A 24,143-nucleotide genomic window follows, 5' to 3' on the forward strand; every position below is an offset into this window, starting at 1 on the left:
ACCTCGAACCGGATCCTTGGTATCGTACGAGGGTATATCCTCTGGGTTTGTTCCGGCTCCAGTCTCTCCAGATTCTACGGAATCCGGTGAGCCCGTACCTTCTGTGACTAGGCCACCACCGACTCCTGCTACCCCATAAGTACCCCTAGATGATCCTCCCTCTGTGTCTACTGAGATACCACCCGGTCCACTTCCGACGACACCAGGTAAGGCTGTGCCCCCTGGTCGTCCTACAACGAGGCCTGGGAGCAATGCGGTCCCTGCTGTGCTAATGCCGCCCCTCGATGTGTCCATGTACGCTAGAGGGGGTCGACGTCGCAACTCCCGTGTATCTGTAACACTCCTGCAGGGGCACGCAGATTATCTCCCCAGCTCGCTCAGCCTCAGCGTAACCCTCTAAGCAAACGCAACCACCCCGTTGGCAACGTGTGGCGCAGATACTGGGTTGCCTTTTGCCGCACTTGGGTGCGCAGGTTGACACGCAGGGCTCAAACCTCGATTGTGGAGGGCATATCGGAGCACACTTCGTACTCTTGACGCACCAGTTTTTCTTCGTGCTGGGGTCTCTGCAAAAAAAAAAAAAAACACAAGAAAAAAGCGTTAGCAGTACGGATCAAGTTGCTGAGAATGATTTCGATGGGAAGCATGGAAACGGTTTCTCATTTTAAAAGGAGAAAACTTATACAACTATGTACTTTTTTACGGAAGGGGAAGTAAGTGTGATGTGCTTTTTGTTACGTACTTAAGTTACCTAGCGCTTACGATGCCAGGTTCGGAGGGTGTCGTCATTTTATTACATATTTTACAGAACAGTGTGTTCAGGCAACCCCTTACGAAACATCAGTTTATGCGTCAAATGCATTACCCTCTCTGCTCGATATTTCCCCTCCACTCTCTGCTTTAACATTTAATTAGGCGGCTAAGCCCCGGTTGATCTCCCGTCATTGGATACATAAATAGGCAGGAACTCTCTACAATGTGTTTGTGACGCACGCGTATGTGCGTTGCTTGCTTTTGCTAGTTCTCTGCAGTGTGCGCAAGCGAAACAACACGGACATTTTGCAGTGAGAGAAGGTAACCTCTTGGAGACTAAATGCGGCTCCTTTTTACTTGAGCATGCTGAGTAATTCGACACACAATAACCTCATTTAGGGACTAACCCCTTTAACAAGACGTTTAGAGAAGCTGCGTCATTGTAAAAACACTACAGCACAGTAACGCGAAGCGTTTTCGCTTGCTAACGAGGAGGCCTCATTTAATAAAAATGTCTTGCGTGAGATGATTATATGTTAGAGTCTCCCATATACTAGCGCAGCATGTGCCTCTAAATAATGACATAAGGAGTTCGTGAATTTCATTTTTTTTGTGTCGGTTATATTATGCCAGGCTTAGCCACCCCCCCCCTACTTATGACGATACTGATTTGACGTCTACCAGAATATTACGGAATGAAATATCCACGAGGCAATACATCTCTGGGTGCAGTGCGTAGCACAGGTCGCGACTACGCTGTCGATTGAAGTGTTATGCGGCTAGAACGGTAAGCCTCCTTTTCAAACCGGTTGGAACTTTTCACTTTGTTCTAAAGTTACTGATTCTCCACTTCCACATTATGGTACCTAATACGACGGTGGTAGCATGGTGGAGCTTATTTCCTGAGTGTTACTACGGTTGGCGCATCGCTCCTCACGATGGCGCTGCAGCGAATAAAGCTTGGATGTGAGTCTAACAGGTTCAGCTTGCTTGCCAAAGGTCAGCGCGGCGGCAATACTGCATACATTAGCTAAACATTCCTATGAAGCTTTTCTGTTTAAATGCCTGCTTTATAGCGAGAAAACACAGTGCTTTCAGTAACGTGTGAAATTTAACGCGATGCTAACATTGTCAAACTTGAGTGGTCGTCATTGGCGAAGCGAACAGACAAAAAAAAAAGAAAAAAAATTTCTGACAGAGAACAACGAAAAATTTCTGAGACGAAGCATAACTTTATAAGGATTGGAGGGAAAGCTAATTAGAGTCAGTGCATGGGTTTCAAGGACAGAGTATAATTGAATGTCAGCTGAAGACTTAACCATAGGGAAAATCAGGATTGAGTGGGATCGTTGGTCAACTACGTCACTGAAAACGAAGCTCTCCTAGAAGTAGTCAGAGATGCTGAGAGAGCGGCAGCTTGACGTTATGTAGTTAACACAGTGAACGATTTCCGAATGCAGCGAGTCTGAGTCTTGCTTTGTTATTATTTTTTTTCTGCACAGACATGCGCGCAGATTCTGTTTTTTCTTGCTCTTCTGTAATTTTATTCTATTAGTTCCTTGACTGCATTTTCGATCTTCCTGCCATTTTTTACTCAATTTTAATCCGTTTTTCGTTACACTTAATATCAACAATTGTCTGCTTAATGCATGCACATGCAGAGGAAAGCGCGTCGACTCACCGTACGGAACCAGGAGGACAGTCACAGCCTAAGACGCACTTCTGAGAACACGAAGCACGCATTGGCTGGTTGCAGAGCAAGGGACACTTTCTCGCGCACACGTTGAAATCTTTGTCGCGGAAGCACTTGCAGTGCAAGCACTCGTGCTTGGTGATGCAGTCGCCCCAGGCATTCCGCACAAGGCCTGGTCTGCAGATACAGTTGCGCGGTTTCTTTAGCTCAGAAAGGGGCGTCAGATGAGGTCTGCAGAATTTCTCTTTCCGGTTACTGCCACTTGCTGGCTCTTCTAGGCAGCCACATGGCGATGACTGGGCTGCAAAAGGTGCGTGAAAGACAAATAGGTGCTTCAGTATAGTGCATGATAATTCCTAATTTTCTTTGGTTTAAAATATTCGTGATGTTAGGTAAGATGTTAGGTCAGAAAAGTTTTTTTTTTGTTTTTTTACTACGTGGACCTGCATATTCCTGTCGCCTGATCGAAGCACTTTGACCGCTGAGAGCGCTCTAACTCCTTTAAAAAATGCAGTTAAATTGATTATTGGTCTGCATTACCGTGTCTATGACATATCCATAAAAAATGTACAGCTGCAGCTGGAAAAGATTAGCATTAGCACTCGATGACGGGAGCAGGGAAATTGCAGTACACGGGGCACTTGTTCCCGGGCACACTGGTATCTAAAGGGCCACAGGATACATGTTTCAAAGAGGGTTGTGCCGGGCACTTTCGTTTTTGGCGTGCTAGGAAACAACAGCGTCACGGGCCGCAATTTATCTGATAGGGTGATCGGTCACTTGAGGTAATCTTTTTCCGCTGCAGTTGTACGTAACTGGAAATAAACATGTGCGATTTTAACAATGACGGCAGTTACAACTCAGTTTCTTCCACGGCTTTTACACAGCTATTGCGTCAGACTTAAGAAAGCCACCCGAAATTAACCGATATGTGATCCTGCTTTCTCGTGCTTTGAAAACAGTGAACATCACTAATATAAAGACATCGTTATCAGTGTCAAGCGTGTCGTATATCTAAAGACAATGGGTATTTCATTCGTTACGTTGTAAGGACAAATATCTGCGCGTGAGCGTGCATTAATATTTTTCTGTAGGTCGGTTGCCTAACCTGAGACATCTCGCAAGTGTTGAGGATAGTATGGTACCACAATTTTATACACAGTGAACAGTTGAAACTTTTTTTACTTAGTGGTCTTTACAGATGGCAAGATGTATTGCTTTCCTTGTAATTTGGTTTGAGACTTCCCAGCCGCCATGGTTTACTTTTTAATGGTTGGTATAGCCAACCCTGAGGTGGGCCTATTTTTGTCAAGTCTGGTCACTTACTAAACATCATGTGGAAAAAAAAATGTCAACAGCCATTTATGAAGCCATAAATGGAGTAGTCGTTGCCACTTTAAAGGGTGCTCAATTTTAAGTTTTACAGAATTTTTAGAAATCGCCTGTGGCAGGTGGCATAATTCTTATCATTGAGCTGGGTTATTCGATGAGGCGGACATTAGTATCAGGCGAAATCAAAACATCATATTTAACTAAATAACTTCTTAGTAAATTACTTTACGACACGTATTGCAACTTACAAATTGTAGCCGGTGAAGTTGTCAGGCGTATTCAATTGGAATGAATTTCCAGAATGACACCAGTTTGGAGATATGCGCCATCAAACTCGCCATAAAAATGCACTGTTGTTCCATTTCCTTTTTTACCATAATGCTGTTTTATACATTGAAGCACAAAATGAACTTGAACGCCCATGTATTTCATCCCACACTTTGGAAAATATTATCTCGAAACTGGTGTCATCCTGGAAATTCATTTCAAGTGATTGCAAACTCACCGGCTAGAATTCGTAAATTGCAATATGTGTCGTAAAGTAATTATCTAAGAAGTTCATTAGTCAATTTATGGTAATTAGTTAAGCATGTGTTTCGTTTTCTCGTGATACTAATGTCCACACCTCTTCGAATAACCCAGCTCAACGATAAGAATTATGCTACCTACTACAGGTGATTTTTAAAAATTCCTTGAAACTTTATTTTGAACTCCCGGTATATCTAACGGTTTTGATGTGACCAGATGTGCACCTAAGCAAAAGAAAATCGTCTCCGAGTGGAATTTGAAATCGTAGCTTTCCGTTAGCGAACCAGGTGCTCTGCGAACAACTATACCACGGCTCTTTTGTTGATTTAGAACAGAACATGCGGACATGTTCTGCTCCGCTGAACCTGCTGTGACGAAGTTAGACGTGCCACGTTGTGATTACTCCAAGGAGAACCTGCCACCGCAAGCACTGAAGTGCTGTGCAGCAGAGTTAAAAGGCAGAAAAAACACGAATGCTTCTTTCACTGACCAACTGAAAAGTCACTTGACGTTTCAGAACCAATGCGGATCCCTTGTTCAAATGCCAGCATTCTAGCCTATGCTAACATGCTACCTGATCAGACAAGTTTTCGTCCAACTCTACAGAAAGTGCTCGAATGAACCTTACTTAAGCAAATTGTTGGCTCAGCATCTGCTGCCATATTTACAGCTTCCTAAAACAAAGGAAAAACACATGTAGGAGTAGAGTTCTGGGAATGAGGAGTCTAAGAGCGCATTTATGCCATTTGCACGGTGTTTTCCTCACGTTGCGATGTATATAAATACTTCTGTGAAAAAAAAAATATGCGCCTCCAACGCACAACTTTACACCTATGTGAAGCACAGCTTTCGTTAAACGGGAAATCAAATGCTATAAATTTCCCACTTTATCCGAGCGTTCTTGCCAAAAAGAAAACTGGCGTGCGCGCTTGTGCTCTTGCCCACTCGTGTTACGTAGCCTGACACTGGGCAATCACCTCTAAGAGCTAGATGGCATGGCACGATAGAACAATACCTGCCATTGTGAGCTAAAGAATACAGCATCGGGTTGGTGAACTAGGGGCCGACGGTCGATCTAATTTACAGTTCATTACATGGAAGTAGGTTCTCTAGGAGTATCGTCATTGCATTTTGTTTTCTGCCAATAGCAGAGGGTCTCGCTGTCTCAAGCATTTTATTTTTTTTAATGTTGTGCTGTGCGGATGACCGACAACCTGCCCGCGTCACTATAGCCCATATTTATCACTGACCTTCAAAGAACCTTCCCCGACGGTAGTATGCCGCTGGCGATAAAAGTTTCGTTTCATTTTATCGGAAAACATTTATTGGCGCATATAGAAGGAACGCTGAGCGGCAATTCAATTGTTCGTTCTTATGAACTTGGCTGAGAACTTGCGTCAGAAGCAAAAAAGTATCATTGTGCAAAAGTATGCAAATGCTTGACATGGACACATTTGGTTATTGTGGCGTCCGGCTGTGGCTGGTCGCCGTAGAGCACGTCGCCAATTATACGAACTGCGAACTCATATTTGTACTCAAAATGATTTAATTGCTTAAGCTCACAGCATCGAACATTTACAAGTAACTACCAAAACCATGGAAACGGAAGCAAAGCAATTCTGTGGAGGAGATGACGTCCCATAATGCCGTACAGTGATCTCTTTTTTTTTTTCGTGAACACTTCAGTAAACTATTTTGATCACATCGCTGTTGTGTGTTTGTTAAATTTTTATTGCCCGGAAGGATATACTATTCTTAGCACCGTTACTTACATGCTTTGTCAAGGAACTTTTGCCTTCTTCTGCGCCCCTGGCAGTCATTAATGTTCAAAACTTGACGACAATAATGTTATGTTGTCGCTTCCAGCATCGATATTATGGCCGCCTTCAAGATAGCTTTCTATTAGTTGCCTGAGATGTGATGTGGGCGCCACTAGCGATGTTAACGAAAGCTAATTTGTTCCTTGAAATACTATTTATCCATCTATCTTTCTTTCTAGTCAGTTCATTTTTATCCTTACGCAGGAATTCTAGTATGCCTAACCAACTAGCCCAGTGGACAATTTGTCAGGATAATATCTAAGCATACAACCCGTTCTATTGAGCGGTTCAGACCATAAAATGGGATCTCGCTGCAATGTTTGAGCAAGAACAAATTAGTTTTGAGCGAAAAATATTCTTATAACTTTATGAAGACAAAACGTATGTTAAAGTGCTATACCTTTCGTACGCTTAAATAGTTTGCGAAGTAATTTGGCGATACTCTAGACATGTACTACTCTCATTTAGAAAATTTTCATGAACGTAATAAGAAAATGAATTCTGCGAGGTGGATAATGGGTCAAAGGTGAAGTTGCCATCTACGTGAAAAACTCAGCAGCTTCAAAAGAAATACATACAGATACTTTAGGAAGAACACCACATAGCTGAAGAACATTTCTCCCACTCCATAGAATGCAACTTGGTGTCACCGCCTTTTTTCAGCATATGGCCTAATCAGGGTGCTATAGCATACGGCTAACATCGCAGAAGCAAGATAATCCAGAACCCTAAATGCAGTAATACATAATCAACAAGTGATTTCGAAGGAAATCTTTAACGCAATGACTGCGTCATAACCAGAAAAGGACATCTGGGTTACGATAACCTACTTTCATATTTTACGCCCTAAGATGCCTATTTAACAATATTCCAAGCACGATATCTTCGCGTGCGGAGCACTGCGTCGGTGGGTGGAATCTTTATACAGCGAAGCTCGATATGGCTAGTTTCCAGCGGATCGATGCCCGTAGACCAAAAATCCCGAAGATAGTGTACCCCGGCCAACCCGTAGGGGAGGGGAAGCAGGCTTCAAGCACTCCGCCAACTTGCAAAAATAAGTTTATTATATTGGGTACAAATACAACCCGTATCGTATATTAAAGCTGATAAGAACAGATACTACACTTTGACCCGCGTCGGCCATGTCTACGTTCGCACCATACCGCGTATTCAAACTAGCGCCTAGCAATCTGTTTGTCTTCTGTCTCCTGACGTCATGCTCTACGTAGGCTCCCTTCCTCAGTTCTGCTCAGACTGTGAAATGGGTAGGCCGCGTGTTGTACGGTCTGAAGAAGAACAGCGTGCCTACCAAAAACGATGGCGTGAGCAGAAAAGGGAATGGGCACGGCGGCGGCGGAAGGAGTATACCGACGATGAGCGGGCCGCGGACGCCAAGCGTAGGCGTGCTGCCCGCCAGGAGCGCGAGGCGAAAAGAAATGCGAACCGCCCATGTGGCCCCGATCCCGCAAACTTGGAACGTTTCACCGGATCAACGATCAATCACCACATACACAGCTTCACTGTTCATCGACTTTCACAGAGTGGAATGGCATTGAATGTTTTTACGGAATGTTCAGAAGAATGCCCGTATGCATTACGTTGACCTCGATTGCAATTGCAGTTTATCTGCTTCTGAGATCACACGCTTCTCACTTTATATCAGCAGTAAGCGACAACAATGTTGACATGCGCTCTCGCTTTCCATGCGTCTGGGTGTTCAAGCGTGAAAGTCGAGGGCATGAAAATGCTGTATTTGAGAAGAGAAAGACGCCGCGCCACTATAGTTGAGCGGCACTTCATGTTTATTGAAATGAACTTCCAGGATGACACTAGATTCGGGATACTATTTACCAAACTGTGGGGAGAAATGCACGGGTGTTCCAGTGATTTGTGTGCTTGAATGCATAAAATACCATGTTGGTAAAAAAGTCAATGGAACAACAGTGCGCTTTTACGAAGAGTGTGATGGTGCATATCTCCAAACTGATCTCATACTAAAATTTAATTCTAAGCCCATACGGCTTGCAAACGGACCGGCTACAATTCGTAAATTTTTATACGTGCCTTAAAGTTTATTAGGAAGTTAATTAGGCGACAATATTGATTAGTCAAATGTGCGGTTCGATTTCTCGTGAAAGTAATGTACGGCTCTCTCAATAATCCAGCTCATGGACTAGAATTAGCGGCAACAGGCGAAATTCAAAAACTTCGGAAAGCTCCGAATGACCATATATATATATATATATATATATATATATATATATATGTGTGTGTGTGTGTGTGTGTGTGTGTGTGTGTGTGTGTGTGTGTGTGTGTGTGCAAGCTATAACCTTATGCAATAAGGTTAGGTTTGCACAAAGCCCGAATCCTCAAGACGTTTGGCAAAGAGGCTGACTTGAGGCCGAAACACTTTTATGATGCCAACATCCCTTATACTGGCAAGCCGGTATGGGCTTCCCAACGCACCAACATAAAACAAATAGTTTTCCATCCATCCTCTTCCATTCGATAATCTGTAACCAACGCTTATCTATCGTTGCGTTAAAATAGTTTTCCACCTTAGAATTTCCTACAAAAAAATACCAAGGGAAACGGTGGTGCTAGTGTCGGCAGGTGCTGTAAGCTTGCCGGATGAGCCAGCGTCGCAATGGTGTTCAGTGCATGGATTTGCCCACACTTCGTCCTTCTGGATTTCCGACCTTTCCATTTGTTCATTTGAAACGAAATACTGCGTTTCAAAAGCCAACATTTTGCAATGGCTAAGCATGTACGTAGATGCCTGTTGTCATCTGTGGTAACCAATCTAGGATTTCTTTAAAGTTGGAGTCATAAATGTAGGCTAAGCCCAGCACAAAAAGTAGCAAGATCGTCTCAAAGTAAAAGCACGAAGATCCACCATGTCCATGGTATCCTAAATATCAACAAATCCACCATTCCCATAGTCCCCTAACGATCGCAACGCCTGGGTTTCCTCTAGCAGTTTTGATGGAAAACTTTGTTCTCGACCACAGGGCGCACCATCTCAACAAACGAAGGTGAAGTGAACAGTCGGCATTGAAGAAACGTCTTTCTTCTCGAAAGGACACTGCTTGCGCGCCGCTGCAAATATTTACTCCAAGAAATACTATACAAAACAGTGCAAGACCATCTGCATTAGTATTGCATCAGCCATCACGTCACCGCTTCCGATTATGGACGGTACTAGCTGCCAGTTTCAGGATCTTTTTTTGTTCTGGTATTGGAATAATGTATAAACTGTTTAAATTAGTAGAGGATACGTTGCAGCAATATCGGTTACGGTATCATCAATTGGCTGTGTTGCTTTACAGTCCAACCTGAAGAGGATCACAAAAAAGTTCGATATATACGTAACTCGATATACAACATAAATTTTTATGCAGATATTTCATATACACGATAATTCGTTATATGTGGGTTCGTTATATCCGGATTCGACGACAGTATGATTCTAAAGATGGCGAGTTTTCCTGTCTTCGGCGTTGAATTCAGTGAGTAACACCTAAAATGCAATAAAGAATACAACTCAGCCATTTTTGGTCTTCGTACAGTGTTCACGTCTACTACTCTATCTGCTATGTCCTTTGTACGTCTGTGGCCAACAGAAGACACCGTGTGTGTTTGTATCCTAGATCAAGAAATCTCGTAACTTGGTTTAAAAAACACTTACGATTAGCTTGGCTGCTTACCAGCGCGAACCAAAGGCTCGCAGTAACGACGAGAGTAAGATGCATCGGTCTGTCCGTGATGTACACTCAGAAATGTAGAGTTAGGCGTTTCTTAAAAGTTGTACAAGACCATGCTGCCGTAAGCATTACGTATGGCCAGCAGTTCCCATTGTTCTGGTGATGTACATGTCATTTGAGTTGTCCACTCTGATCGACAGCTTGCGTATTCTTAAAGGCAGCTGGCATTATACTGAAAGCCCACTTGAAAACCCATTTCGTGAATACCCCAGTATGTGTTAACATAAATCTTGATTTCATAATTTGTCATTTGAATATGCCTCTTTAAAGGGCCCCATCAGGTGTGACCATTTTGATCTGACAAGCGCTGTGCACACAGTGCGCGCTAACGATCATACCTGCAAAGTATTACACCGCTACGCACCGAGAAAACAGCCGAAATTTAAAATTAAACGCCATGCGTCCTTCTCCTCGCGGGAACCGCGCTCCCAGCCGGACAGTCGACGACAGTCGCATAAGTGCGCCTACGTAATTCGAATTACTGTGACGTCACTCACAGCGACATGGTGCTTTGAGAATTATTCAGCAACATCACTTATTTGTTCGGTCTGTTGCTTCAATAGACGAATTAAAGTTAAGGAACATAATAAAATTCACAAACCGATTGTGTGCGTGTCCTTGTTTTACTGCGTACCGTAGCAAGAGAGATGTACTTCCTTTTCGTGTGCTTGTTCCTACGTCGTGCAGTTGTTCGTGCAGAGAAGGAAACGATTTCGCTTTGAACCCTCTTCCAGCGCGCGATCGTGCTATTTGGTCCTGTCGCGTCTACCTCAGTGTTCGTGTGGCACTGACTTGAACCGCTAGTCTGCTGCCAGCGGTACAACGACGCGATGTATCGTGGTGAGGATCCATGAGCCGCACCAGCATCTCCAAATGTGCGCACACTGAGGGATCGATTTCGCAGAAGCAGTGAGACAACAACGCAAGTGTTCTCGTGCATAGCTCGTTATATTGTGCAGAGGGTGAAACGAAACATCACCACAGGCGGCCCACATCACACTCACCCTCGACAGCAAAGAGATACCCCCAGTAAATCGCGTCCGCATCCTCGGCCTCCACATAGAACAGGACGGCGGAGGCGCATACACCATTCAACGTCTCAAGCAGACCACCTTCCAAGTCATTCGAATGGTCAGTTCCATCACCACCAAACAATACGGACTGAAAGAAGACGACGTGACCCAGCTCCTTCAGGCCCTGATAATCAGCCGCATCGCCTACGCTGCCCCGTACCTGCCCCTCACTCCCAAAGAGAAAGATCAACTAGACATACTTCTGCAGAAAGCATACAATCAAGCGCTCGGCCTACCACCGGAAACAGCCACACTCAAGCTCGAAGCCGTAGGAGTTCATAACACAGTAAGAGAAATCATAGACGCCCACATCACAAGCCAACGATAACGCCTAGCCGTCACACCAACAGGCAAGAAGATCCTAGCGCGCCTAGGCTACCCCAGACAGGGCCGAGGCCAGGAAAAAGCAATCTATCTGGCCGCCAACATCCGAGAGCATATCAAGGCAGCCGCCATCCCCAGAAGGATGCACCCGGAACATCATGCCGGTCGTAGCCAAGCTCGCGCAAAGACCCTTCAGACAAGATAGGGCAACCTCCCCACCACACTATTCACAGAGGCCGCGCAGTACCCCTGAAAAGCAGCCATGGCAGTCAGTGTTGTCGACTATAACCTTCAAGAGGTGGTCTCGATGACGGTCCGCACTGCCAACGCCCTCTAAGCGGAGGAGACAGCCATCGCCTTAGCCATCACCTCTAGTGAAACCACAGAACACGTCACAGTTATTACCGACTCCCATGCAGCTTGCCATAGCTACGCCAGAGGCATAATATCTTCCATCGCTGACCGTCTCCTCAAAGAAGTCTCCCAATTCCCCGAGATTGAAACAATATGGATTTCAGGACACGAGTCCCTCCGTGGAAATCAGCGTGCGCACGCTGTAGCCCAAGCTCATGCCACCCGGGCGCCATAGGAGAGAGATACGGCCGCATATATGGCACCCGTACCTTTACAATAGAACGCCATATTACACCACCACAGATTGATCAGACGAAAATACCTCCCCCCCCCCCCCCCCCCTCAAGACCCTCCCACGCGAAGACGCAGTAGCAGGGCGACAATTACAAACACATACCACATTTAAGCAGACTACACGCAACACACCCCACACTATACTCGTACAAACACCCCCTTTGTAATGAATACGCTTTCCTATATCACACCACATGGGCGTGCCCCAAAATACAAGTAGCCCCGAAAATACCCAACCCCACAGCCGACCAATGGGAGGCCGTGCTGACTAGCTCGGTCCCTCGTGACTAGCAACAACCGGTACGGCGGGCCCGGGAGACAGCAAGAGCCGCAGGAGCCCTGGACTGAGGGCGCCTCACAACACAAGCAGGAAGACACCTGCTTGTTTTTTTTTTTTTCTTCTGAATAAATGTTTTTCTTCCTCCTCCTATCGTGGTAAGGATCCATGAGCCTCACCAGCATCTCCAAATTTGCGCACACTGAGGGATCCTTTTCGCAGAAGCAGTGAGACAACAACGCAGGTGTGCTCGTGCACAGCTATGTAGCCTCGTAAGGGGCCCTTTGGTTCACAATATTTAAAAGCGGGAAGTGCGTCTGAAAAATTTGTTAAGTGATTTAGCATACGATGATATGTTCAGCGGAAACAACAATGGTTACGTGCGCATGAAACAAGGAGCTCTATATGCTGAAATAGAAGCCTGTGTGCAAGGCATGTGCTAATGATCACACACCGCTCTCGGCGCCAGTAGAAGATGTGATTGCAAGCTCTGACATCATTACCCTGAGCTCGCCATTCTAACGTCTCGAAGACAAAAGGGCAGAAACCTGAGCCTTTTCCCGGGAACTGTCGCTAGAATACTGTATTCATTCATTGTGGGCCTCAAGAATGAAGACAATAAAGTTGGTCCTTAGGGCCATATTGAATACTTCGTATCTTCCAAAGGGGATTTGGTCACGATAACATGACAGCAGCGAAGTTTTCATGCCTTGTTTGACGTAGCATGAGTGGGCCGAGAGTTCTGTTCATCATGACTTCGCCTCACTTAGCTTGTAAAAGTGTACGGCGCATGATTTATCAAGCATGTAGTAGCCTTATCTATTATAAGGTGCAGTTTGCCCGCCTTCCAACTCGCAGCTTCCCACACGCAGGTGAGCGATTATGTCACAGGTTCTCGGCGACCTCAGAAAACGCCAATATTTCAGGCATTCAACTTAGGTTTGCGTATTACTGCAGTCTTTTTCTTGTCTTCGTTCTCTCAACAGCCGATAAATGCATTTTGCAGGCAATTGGCAAAATTGTGGCACAGGATTTCAAAGTGGCACTATGAAAGATAAGAGAGGAGGCAGTGCGTGGACTTTTACGGCACGCTATTATATGTTACGTTCATCGTGTATAAGCTTGCTCTTAATTCCTCGACGGGGCAATGAACAGCAAACCGCACACTCTTGAGTGGAGATCCGCAATGCGGTTTTAAAACATGAACAAGCAATTTATGTTTTATATAATAACTATGTTAGTTTTTCTTTTTATAAAAAAAATGTGTATTTGCCTTCGTGCTGGAACCGCAATACTTGGTATGCATACTTGTTCAGCATGTGCTGCATATAAGCAATAATGGTGCCTCAGAAGTGATGGGCAAGTATCTATTTGTAGTAAAGCAATGCTCTAAGTACTTACCTACAATAGCTGACATAATCGTCATTTCTCACTGCGTTATTTTGATCGGGTTAGTGAATAGCTTTCACACGTTGTTTCGGTTGCTTGCTAAATTAGGACGGTAACAAGTAAGACAAGGATCCTGTATTTATACATCTATGCTTGTCATTTTGGAAACTGGTGTAATACCGTATTGAAATATCCTGTTAACCACCACGTTTTATAAAGCGGCCATTCACGCAGCGAAACAAATCGCACTTTGAAATCCGAACAATGGTTAAAACAAACCTCATGGATCAATTTTTGATTTACGAATTTATGACTTCTGTCTACTTTTGGCAACCATACAACATCTGCTCCCTCCTTTCATTTGACAGGTGATAACTCCTTAGATGCACTATAGCGGTATACAATAAACACTATACACTTACCAAACCATATCACGTACAATCGTGTGCAATGTCACCGGGCACCGCAAGTGAACAAGCATGTGGTCAGCGAGCAAAAGAAAAAAAAAATCTTAAGCGAAACTTTTTTGAACGGGGACTTTCCAAGATATGCGTAGTATTATATGATGGTTGGCGTGGGGCGAATTGTGATGCGTGGTGATGATGATGATGTGTGTGTATAGGGGGGAGGCGGGTTATGCTTACCTAATATGTGTTATTTATATAGGATTGAGGAGCACGAGGAGAGAGATGCACAGTTACATTACCGAACATATGCATTCTGCGCCACACCCACCATCATGTAATACTATGCATATCTTCGAAAGTTCCCGTTCAGTTTGGTTCGGTTTAGTTTTGTTGCGCGATGCCCGGAGTGGCATAACCAACGCGTTAATGCCATGATGGGCAGCGGAGGGGGGACGGCTGCGCGTGGATGCGTACTTAATGCACGAGTGGCACTGCCTCTCCTTTTGGGTACTCCTTTTGTCATTTTGCATCCACACTGGTCGGGTGTTTACCGGGGCGTTACATGCTACTTAGTATGCCCCTTTTAGTATATGCTTAGGCATTTCTGGACAAGGTCTAATGCCTCCTTTCTACGCAGCACGCATTGGGAACGACGAAAGTGGGCGGGCTCGCAAAATGTTTTGCGCCGGCACGCCTACTCTTATCGTGGACAATTGGTCGTTTGTCACCATACTCCAGATGGCAGCCAGCAACCGCGCACACTTTGGGCTTAAACTGGGCGTTCTCGCCCTGCATTCGGAAATGAGTTTTCTGGCTTCATACGGAATTTTTCAACCGAAACTCCATATAATATTTTGGCTTAAAATTGTGCAGAAGCCATCGACGATGATTGCCAATGACAGTATATAGGCGAACGCTAGTAGAAATCTATTTCCATCATTAAAATATGCTGCGCTTGAAGGCGTATATTTGTTGTAGTGAGCATATTTTGGTGCGATTGTTGTTTCATTGCGCGATTCGGTGCAGAACAGAGCTGGTAACTGCCACATGTGTAGCGGCAACATCGGTGTTTATGTATATAAGCAAACTGGACTAAGTCTCGTTAACCTCCCTGCCTTTCCTTCCTCCCTTCACTCTCTCGCTCTACATATAAGCAGATTCGTCATAATACATGCGTTGCTTCCAGTGGAGCGAGTGTCGGCGTGGAAGGCAACTGTCCTTCTCTTCTCTCGTGCCAATGCAGCCTTCTAACGAAGTCAGTTCAACCGGAGAGATCTACCACAGCAACAACATTCGGAGAGCTCTACCACAGCAAAAACATACAAAAGTCACGAATTACTAAGCAATAATATATTATGGAGTACAGGTAATAATAAAAGTAGAAAGTTGTCTGTTCGTACGGTATATATGCACGGAAACTTTAGATTGCGGCACATAATAACTAGGTTTCAAAGCTAAGTCGCGGCTACATCACGAAAGTGTTTATCGACATCGCATTAACGAAATGCATCAATAATATGACCATTTGTTTGAAATAACGGTTCAGTAGCTTATGTGGGCAATAGAAACAATACGATAAAAAATGAAATAGCGCCGTACTTATGTAGGGATTATAAAGAACAACTACCAGTGCGGAGCTAGCCGAAACCGTCTGCCCTCCAACGGGAATGGAAAGCCATGCTGCCAAAGTCTGGGGAAGTGAAGTACTACGCCTCATTTTGAAAATTAGCCTCGCTGGTGGCGCCTGTAATCGGGTTCACTTAGCGACGATTATCTGCGGTTTTGTAGTTTAATGAAAGCTCTGCGGCAAAATGATGCTACACGCACACCTGTGACATTAAACAGGTGTCTCAATAAACGCTTCACCCAGCTCATTTATTTTCGGGAATAGTACATCCTTTAGAATGTTTTGTCCCTCTTCTTGCCGATCGCTGCTTTTCATGTTTGTGCCATTTCAAGCCTATGCAAATGGCTTGTATTGTTTAGCGCTTTTTTACGTAATTTTGTGTTACTCGATGTTATGTAGTATTCATCGATTTATGTGAACTCTTCGTGCATGACTGACCGTCATCCTGCTGTTTTGTCAACTGTAACGGGCTGGGGACCTCGTCAAGCTGCTCGCAATTTTAGTCCCGTACTCCTCCTATCTAAAGGAGATAAATTTGATTGATTGATTTATTTGCTCCATTGATCGACAATGCATTAGCATAAACTGCGCTGACGGCAAGCACAGAAGCTGCTGTTTACTGCGGCCAACGTTCCGTCGGGATCGCCGCTCAATCAGCGTTGTGACAAACAGCATAAAGGGGCTTCGCACAAAAATCATTGTAAAACATTGGTTTCATTACCTGCAGGTCCTCGCAAGCAGCAAGTTGCTGACAGATAGGACAAGATGAAGAATGCAGCTTTCTGCACCACACCACCAGTGCGTGAGCAGCAAATAACATAGGAGGCAGGAAGGGAAATTCATAACCGAAAAATCTAAAATGGCTGTAATGAAAGGGTCGGAAGAGAGCCGTAAGCAATCGCAAACAGAATTTTAAAGAAATTGCAAATCCCACACCCTGTGGCAGAAGGCACAGCCAAACCTTCCTTGATTTAGGTGATTGAACAAATGCTGTGCGTGTTGACAGCATTCCAAGTTATAATAATGAAGGTACTATATAACGCCACGTAAACATACATTAGCATATAAAATTAGATTACCGTTTTATTCCTTCAATGAAGTGAATCATCGCCACTGGGTAACTTCAAGCATATTCATACCCGCGATGCTTCCATTATACTCTCAATACCGAGACCCTTTAGTTCTCACGATGCAGCTAGAATTACATGTTGGCGACTGTAGACTTGGAAACGCGAAACGTAAGACTTGATAATTTAAAGGGTGGTTAAATCCTTTAAAAGACATGATCAGTTGCGGCTCCTAAATCGAAACCTTGGTATATGTAATTTTGAGTCGGACTGAAAAATTGTAAGACACTTCTCACACATAGATCAGCTTCAATATGCAAGTGATTGCTCTGCAAACTCTTACAGCCAAGCGTCGCATCTGTTCTTGGTGCTTTCCCTCCGCGCGCCGCGATTGTGTGCAAGGCGCCCCCCCCCCCCCCCCCCCCGTATGGCTACTCGGCGAAGCACCCAGAGCGAACCCGGAGAAAGAGGCAGTGCAGCTGAATAAAAGCTGCATCATCATAATGCAATCAAATCAGAAGGCCACCACAGCAACGCTTGCGATTGCACGATCTCCAGGATCATCCCGCTTTACAAACTCCATTCAAAATCTTGCGTGAGCGCAAATCTCTCCCTGCTGTCAGGATCGCCTCACCATATCATCGACTCTGGCTAGGGTCTAGAAGATAGGCCCACTTTTAATCACACTATTTTCGAGATAAGCCCGATTTACTAAGGCAGAAAGGAGAACAAGTAAATGTAGCAGCAGGAGGAGAACAAGGAGGAGGTTCAAGAGGATGCAAGTAAGCAGTGCTTTGCTTTAAGAGGTGATTCATATTATATTTATCACTTTATGGCTTTTTTTTTTTACCATTGCCTCATCATCGTTCCAAACCTTATTTTTCGTGAGGGTGTATCCGTCTGTCGTACGGCTAGTTGAGCTGAAGCGCTTTCTCCGGCCTGCCCTACCAATCCATTCCCTGTATCTCTGCTTTCTGTTCCTGTTAGTGTACTTAATGACATTTGGGGCCGCGATTTCTGCTACTCGGCCAGGTTTGTGTTCTCCTATGCGAAAATTAAAGATACATTATCACTCTTACGTTCTTCGCAGTGCCAGAGTTACTCAATATTCCGCCGGGCAGGGCATTGCTTTGGGTTTATCGATTACATCTACGACACAATGAGATGATCAGGTTTCACATTTTTATTCACTAGCTTATTCCTGGTTAAAATTTTCCCTCCCTGCATCCGCTTTCGATTCGTAAGGACACAAAAAAAATGTATATACAAGGTTTTTGCCGATTTGTCCACAAACCTCATAAGCACCCGTCGAATCTGCTATACCTGCTTATCACGAAGAGAACTACTGCATCAGCATCTCGCTGTCCCAGAGCGTGACACTTGGGGCACTCTAAGGTGAAATGATTCCAAACTGTTTTGAATCCAATTTCTGCAATCAGCCTCCACGGGAAGGTCACGGTATTATTTGTCGGATATTGGTTTTTACATTCCCATAGCATGTGGGGAAGCGATGCTACCTCAGTCTTACAGATCTTGCAAATGTTACTAGGGTAGGTGTCTGGGTAGATCCTGTGGTAACGTGTTAGTGAGGGGTATGTGTTTGTCTGTAACAGGCGAAGGGTGGTTGCCTGTGCTCTGTTTAGCTTGTGATGAGGGATGGGGAAGGTTCTTCTGTTGAGATAGAATGATTTCGTGAGGTCGTTGTAGCTGGTGAGGCGATCGCGTTCCGCTGGTGCACCTGCGCTGTCTCCGGCACGGTTGACAAGGCCTCGTGCTACGGAGTGAGCGACCTCGTTGAGGTTGGTGAGGTGCGGATGTACGTCACCAGCGTGCGCTGGGAACCAGACGAGAGTGATTTGCTTTTCAAGTGAGTGAGGGGCTTGGTTTAGGATGCGTAGCGCTTGTTTTTAAATACGACCTTTGATGTAATTGCTGACTGCCGTGCGGGAATCACTCATGGTCAAAACATTTTCGGGCCACTCCCAACTTCGCCTGTCTGTCACGCGACGTCACGAAAACCGCGATATCTCCCCATCTCATATAACGTGTACATGCTGATTATGCGTGAATAAACGGCACAAAAGAAAAATAATAATTCCTGATTCGACGCCTTTTCACCATTAGCCCTGTGCTATTGGTACAATGTTTTCTGGCTACGCCCACTTCGCCTGTCTGTCTCGAGAACTCACAAAACCGCGAAAACTCACCACATCAAAGTGACATGTACGTGAAAAAAACGCATTAATATGCCGAACAAAACTGGATTTTTTCTGAATAGGCAGAGGCTGCCCCGTTCCGAAAGGAATAGAAGATGGCTGCCTGCCGATCGCTCAGGTTCTCGCTACTCGCACCTGCCGGTGAGCATGTATTTATTTGCGCATGATAAACCTTTTTTTTTTACGTGGCAGTAAAACGTTATCGAGCCCTCCCGGTATGCATACGACATGGCTCTGCCAACTCTTCCTTGCTGAGGATCATTTTTAGCGGCATTATTATCCTTCCGTTGCTCGCTGCCGCGATTTTCGACCATGCAGCCGCCGCAAGCTAAGTAAGGCGAAGCGGACCAATCGGAGAAGCCGGCACCACCCTCCTCATGCGGTTATCTATTTTCACTGTGCTGGCTCGGCCCCATCGAAACCCTCTCCACTAGAGCGTGCTCCTCGCCTCTTGTCAGCCAATTAGATAAGAAAAACCACTCAGTGTAGACAATGTTATCGGTCTTGAAAGCGAAAGGTGACCATCTATAAACGAGGAGAGTGTTTGATTGGGTTCAGACAACGCTGCGGGTCGCCGCCCGGTGCTTGCGTCAGTGGTTACGTAAATTTGACGTCGGGAGTTTGGAATCAAAACAGTTTGGAATCATTTTACGTTATAGCGCCCTTGAATTATTATTTCAAAATCAATTTCGGTGTTTCTACTCCGACGTATCATCTCTTGATTTGTTATCAAGTAAATCGTACAGAATAACTAGCTATGAAATCTAGGAACTAAAAAATCGTAACAATAAATAAAAACTAAACTAAACGAGCTCTGCTAATACCTCGGCGGAGGTCCATGAGTAAAGTTAGTACGCTAACCTGCCGTCCACTTGCCGTGCATCACAATTGAGCCATGGTCAGTCAGCATCATACGATAGCCCACATTCGTCGTTCGAGAAGGCGTAAGATGGATGACATGTTGTCTCTGCTATTTTCCGCTACTGCCACGGTATTGAGCGTTGCATTATCGGCACCATATCGCCTTGTCTAAGTCTCGCCCTAACTTCGTTCACGCTTCACACTCTGCACAAGATCGCGTTTTCTGGGAATTACCATCGTACATTTTCTCTAGCGTGATTGCGCCTTGCTTGTCGCCTGGGAGACAACCCAGGCGCACGTGGCCACCGTTGCCACTGGTGTGAATACGGAAAAATCGACGGCATCACTCATACTTCTTTCCCGTGAAATCTGTTCAACACCGACAAACAAGAAAGCAATGGACATGCGCATTTATTTGTCCTGTGCGCATGCAGGACAAATATATTCTTCTTGTATAGAATATGACTTCTTATATGCCGTCTTTTCTTTCTTGCAAAAATATTTTTCCATTTTGGAGAATTCGTGTTGAGTAGAAAATACAGGTTGAGCACTGTTTTAATCACCTTCACAGCATGGATTGGAGCCACAGCTTTTTTTCTTCATCGTGTTCAATCATACTATGCTGTTGTCAATCATAGCCGAACAATTCCATCGCTTAGGTGTTTTTAGCAAAGAATATTTGGTGTGAACATATTTTGTGAACATAGCTTTATGTAAATGCACCTTTTAAAGGTTCTGTGCACCCTGAACCACTCTATAGACAAAAAATGGCTGCGGCTTAGCTCAGCTAACCCTTAATAAGCAAAGCGAAAGCTTGATTTAGTCTGGTTAAGTCTTGGTTTCACTTGGTTAACATTTGATTAGCTGAACCAACATTGTGGTCCCGCTTCCGACGTTTCGCGAGCTGAACGTCGCTCTTCCTCAGTTAGCTCCGCGCGCTTGGCATTCCGGAGCCTCGCCAGTGAACGAGCTCGCGGGGCGACATCCGTGGGGTGGTCAGATGCCGCTTGCCGACGATGGCTCAAAGCGTCCCGCTCCCGCGCAACGCTCACAGAAGACGGCCCGGTTTTTGCTCTTCTCCGTGGCCAACCTCGCACTGACAAGGCGAGCGCAGCGCTCCTCTTAAGAACACTCCACATTCAGTGTTTTCCCTGCATTTTCTGACCTTTCGTCACCCGCCCTCTCTCAGCCGGGCGACGCCGGCTGAATCACCCGACGCTGGCGCCTCCCTCCATTGAGGGAGGCGCCAAGGCGAGACGCCGTTCTCAAGACACACCAGATCTCGCTGCCGTCACCGACGATGCCGAGAGACGCAACGGCAAGAGGCGCCGGTTAAAGTGCTGAATGTGTGTGTGTGAGTTGGGGGGGGGGGGGGGGGCGCTTTAGCCAGGCGCGAGGCGAGTCGCGTGGTCAGCACGCGGCAACCCAACTGCGGAGAGCGCATTCGCCTACCAGCGGCGGCGAAGGAGCTCGGCGCGGCGAGTCACGTGATGCGTTGCCAAGGCTACGGCGCCGCTGCTGTCACTTGAAGATCAAATTGCTGGCGACGGCGAAACTCGGCACGACGTCCTAGTAAAGCTATCGCGTTACAAGTTCTGATTAGTTGAAACGGTAGAACGGCAGCGACATAGTGAATTAATTAGGTGCATATAACACACTCACAAACAGCAACACAATTCTTTATTTGTTAAACTTCGTTGCCACGTAAACCATGTAAAAGGAAGCATCCTAAAAAAATGCTTCATGCAAGCGACGTCCGGCCCTTGATGAAGCCCCAAAGGAACTTCATTGAAATGAAATAGTTAGGATATACTGACCATCACTGCCTACGGTCACGACGTTGCTGTGCCTTCCGATCATTCCTGACAGGGTGTACTAGCATACCCATGGATAATGCTGCTTTTTACCGTACATATTTAGGCAATTTAAGCCGTTTGGAGGGGTTTCGGTGGCGAAGAGTTAACGCAATTTATTTACTCTGATTTTATAGCAGCATCACGACAAGACAAACCCCTCACCAGGAACCCCTCACCAGGTTCCTGGTGAGGGGTTTCCCGCCGTACCGGATGATTGTGTGCAATTCGCTCCAGAATCATGTCCTTGAGCACAAAGGCGTCGGGACTCTTTATTGGGTTTTGCTTTCTTGGGAAGCAGATGCACCCTAGGGCTAGGTGGTCCTGCTTCGCTTTCGTCCCCGGTTCCACTTAATGTTGAAGAACTAGATGGAGTTATACCTTCTGCTGGTAGGACGATGTTGGTACCTCCAGATTCACGTGTACCACGTGAGGTTGTAACTGACGAGTGCCGTGCCAAACCAGTAGGCGCACTTCCTACGGCAGGGTTTGGGGAGCTAGGATTGGTGTTCGTTACAGTACCCACAGGGGCAGGCTTTTCAGTGGCGCTTACTGCAGAATTCCCACCATCAATTGCAGTACTCCCTCCAGGCCTTGCCGCATTTCCGGATGCGGTTCCTTCTGCAAATATACCGCCTCCCACTGCTCCAAATCCAACTGCACTCCCTCCGGACGCACCCTCTGAGTTCCGTGCGATGCCATTGGGATAATTTCCGGTGGTATTGTGTGACGATCCACTGCCTGGCGCTGTTTCCGGACTGCTCACAGAACCTTCTCCGTTACCCCTCACAGCTGTACTCTCTTTATCTCCAACTCTAATTGCAACAGTAGCCGCTGGGCCCGTTAGAGTAGTCGCGCTAGGTCTCGCGATATTCGTGGATGGTGTACCTTCTGCGAGTAGACTGCCTCCCACGGTGCCGAAGCTAGAGGTTCTCGTCGCTGCTCTACCTAAGGAGCTGTTTATGGAAGCGACTTCCGGCGTATGTACTGTAGTATGGGATGTTACACTTCCAGTCATTGTTCCAGGACTGCTCGGGGTACCGCTGCCACTCACGCCTGCACTTTCTCTACCTCCATTTCCGGTTACTTCAGTAGCCGCTGTACCTGTTACATTATTCTCTCCAGGTCCTGCAGGAGCCGCTGACAATGGACCTGCTGTGACTAAACCGACGCCAATCATTGCCGATCCAGATGTACCATGCGCGGGCCTGCCATCTGTGCTGATTGAAGCACCAGCCGACGGCATTATTGTAGTAGTACTTGATGATGCACTCCCTCCCCGTGTTCCAGGACTGCTCGTGGAAGACGCTCCAGTAGCATTCGTCCCTGCCCTTTCGTTATTTCCAGCTCCGGTTAATGCTGGGGTCGCTGCACCCACTGCAACACTCCCTCCTGGACTCACAGGAGCCGTCAATGATGTACCTCCTGCAACTATACCACTGCCTACGGTGCCGTGTACAGAAGTACCAGGTGCGGGTCTAGTCTCTGCATTGTTTAAGGCCCCACCCGGCTTATTGATGGCGGTATTAGTTGGCGACGTATGCCCTGGTGGCATTCCAAGAACGCTCGTAGTCGGCTCCCTGGCACCATTCGAGCCCTCACCCTCTTTACCTGTTTCGCCACCGGGACCCCCAGGTCGCGCGGAACCTGGTGAGTGTACACCGCCTGTTCCTGCACCCACGCCGCTACTACCATTGATTTCTACGGTACTTCCTGATGGTAATACTCCCGGACGTATTGCTACGTTTGTTCGGCCAGATCCTGTTGCATCATATGAGGGTATCTCATTTGGGTTTATTCCCTCAGCCCCTTCAAATTCTACAGAATCCGGTGAGTGGGACCCTCCTATAGCTAGGCCCCCACCGGCTGCGCCATATCCGTAAGTACTGCCAGAAGATGCACCCTCTGTGTTGGCACCAGGTAAAATTGTGCCACCTGGACGTACCGCGACGCCACCCGGTACGGGTACGGTTCCAGCAGGGGAAATTCCGCCACCAACATGTCCGCGTCCGACATGCGTGATTGGCTGCGCCATTCCGGTGTATCTGTGGCAATCCTGGTGTGGCACGCAGATTATCTGCCCGTCTCGCTCGGCCTCAGCGAAACCCTGATAGCAAACACAGCCGCCCCTTTGGCACCGTGTGACGCAGATTTGTGGCTGCTGTTTGCCGCACTTGGGTGCGCAGGTAGACACGCAGGGTTCGAACCTCGATTGGGGTGGACATGTTGGCGCGCACTTCGTTGTCTTGACGCACAAGTTTTTCTTTGTTTTGGGATCTCTGTGAAAAAAAAAGTATGATCAGCGTCTTCAAAATTCGTTTGGTGTAAGCACGAGTTAATAATCTCGAGGAATAAAATAACAACATTACGTAGTGTTTGTTTTTAATGTTATCTTGAGTGTAATTGTATAGAGCATTTTTCATGCAATTAAATTTGGAAACGTTTATGATGTTGCACCCTGCCACCCTTGAGCTTTATGGTCAGTATTGGAAAGGTGATGTTAGGCCGGCA

General features: G+C 46.1%; 2 protein-coding genes and 1 non-coding gene across 4 annotated transcripts in view; 1 reads left to right on the plus strand and 2 right to left on the minus strand.

The window, feature by feature from the left end:
- The window catches only part of LOC119463808 (zonadhesin-like), a 219,780-nt gene that overhangs the window by 192,950 nt on the left and 2,687 nt on the right, over positions 1-24,143 (plus strand). The window lies entirely within an intron of this gene.
- On the minus strand, positions 21-9,952 carry LOC119464094 (mucin-6-like). The gene is made up of 3 exons (XM_037724927.2): positions 9,815-9,952; positions 2,435-2,747; positions 21-566 (listed from the first exon to the last, which is right to left on the minus strand). Exons 1-3 carry the CDS (start codon positions 9,876-9,878, stop codon positions 269-271), a joined length of 675 nt encoding a protein of 224 aa, XP_037580855.1. The 5' UTR covers positions 9,879-9,952; the 3' UTR covers positions 21-268.
- Positions 7,089-7,270, minus strand: LOC119465383 (U2 spliceosomal RNA). Its single transcript, XR_005194839.1, has one exon. It is a non-coding gene; the product is annotated as a U2 spliceosomal RNA (small nuclear RNA).

This window comes from Dermacentor silvarum, chromosome 9 (genome assembly GCF_013339745.2).
Source record: "Dermacentor silvarum isolate Dsil-2018 chromosome 9, BIME_Dsil_1.4, whole genome shotgun sequence".
NCBI classification, from domain to species: Eukaryota; Metazoa; Arthropoda; class Arachnida; order Ixodida; family Ixodidae; genus Dermacentor; species Dermacentor silvarum.

What these genes read in the sequence shown, in the direction of transcription:
- LOC119464094 (XM_037724927.2), bottom strand. Translation starts at nt 9,878, where the DNA reads ATGCATCTTACTCTCGTCGTTACTGCGAGCCTTTGGTTCGCGCTGGTA. An exon ending in GGTAAGCAGCCAAGCTAATC is followed by an intron (nt 2,748 to 9,814) that starts GTAAGTGTTTTT and finishes CACCTTTTGCAG; the next exon opens with CCCAGTCATCGCCATGTGGC. An exon ending in TGTCCTCCTGGTTCCGTACG is followed by an intron (nt 567 to 2,434) that starts GTGAGTCGACGC and finishes TTTTTTTTGCAG; the next exon opens with AGACCCCAGCACGAAGAAAA.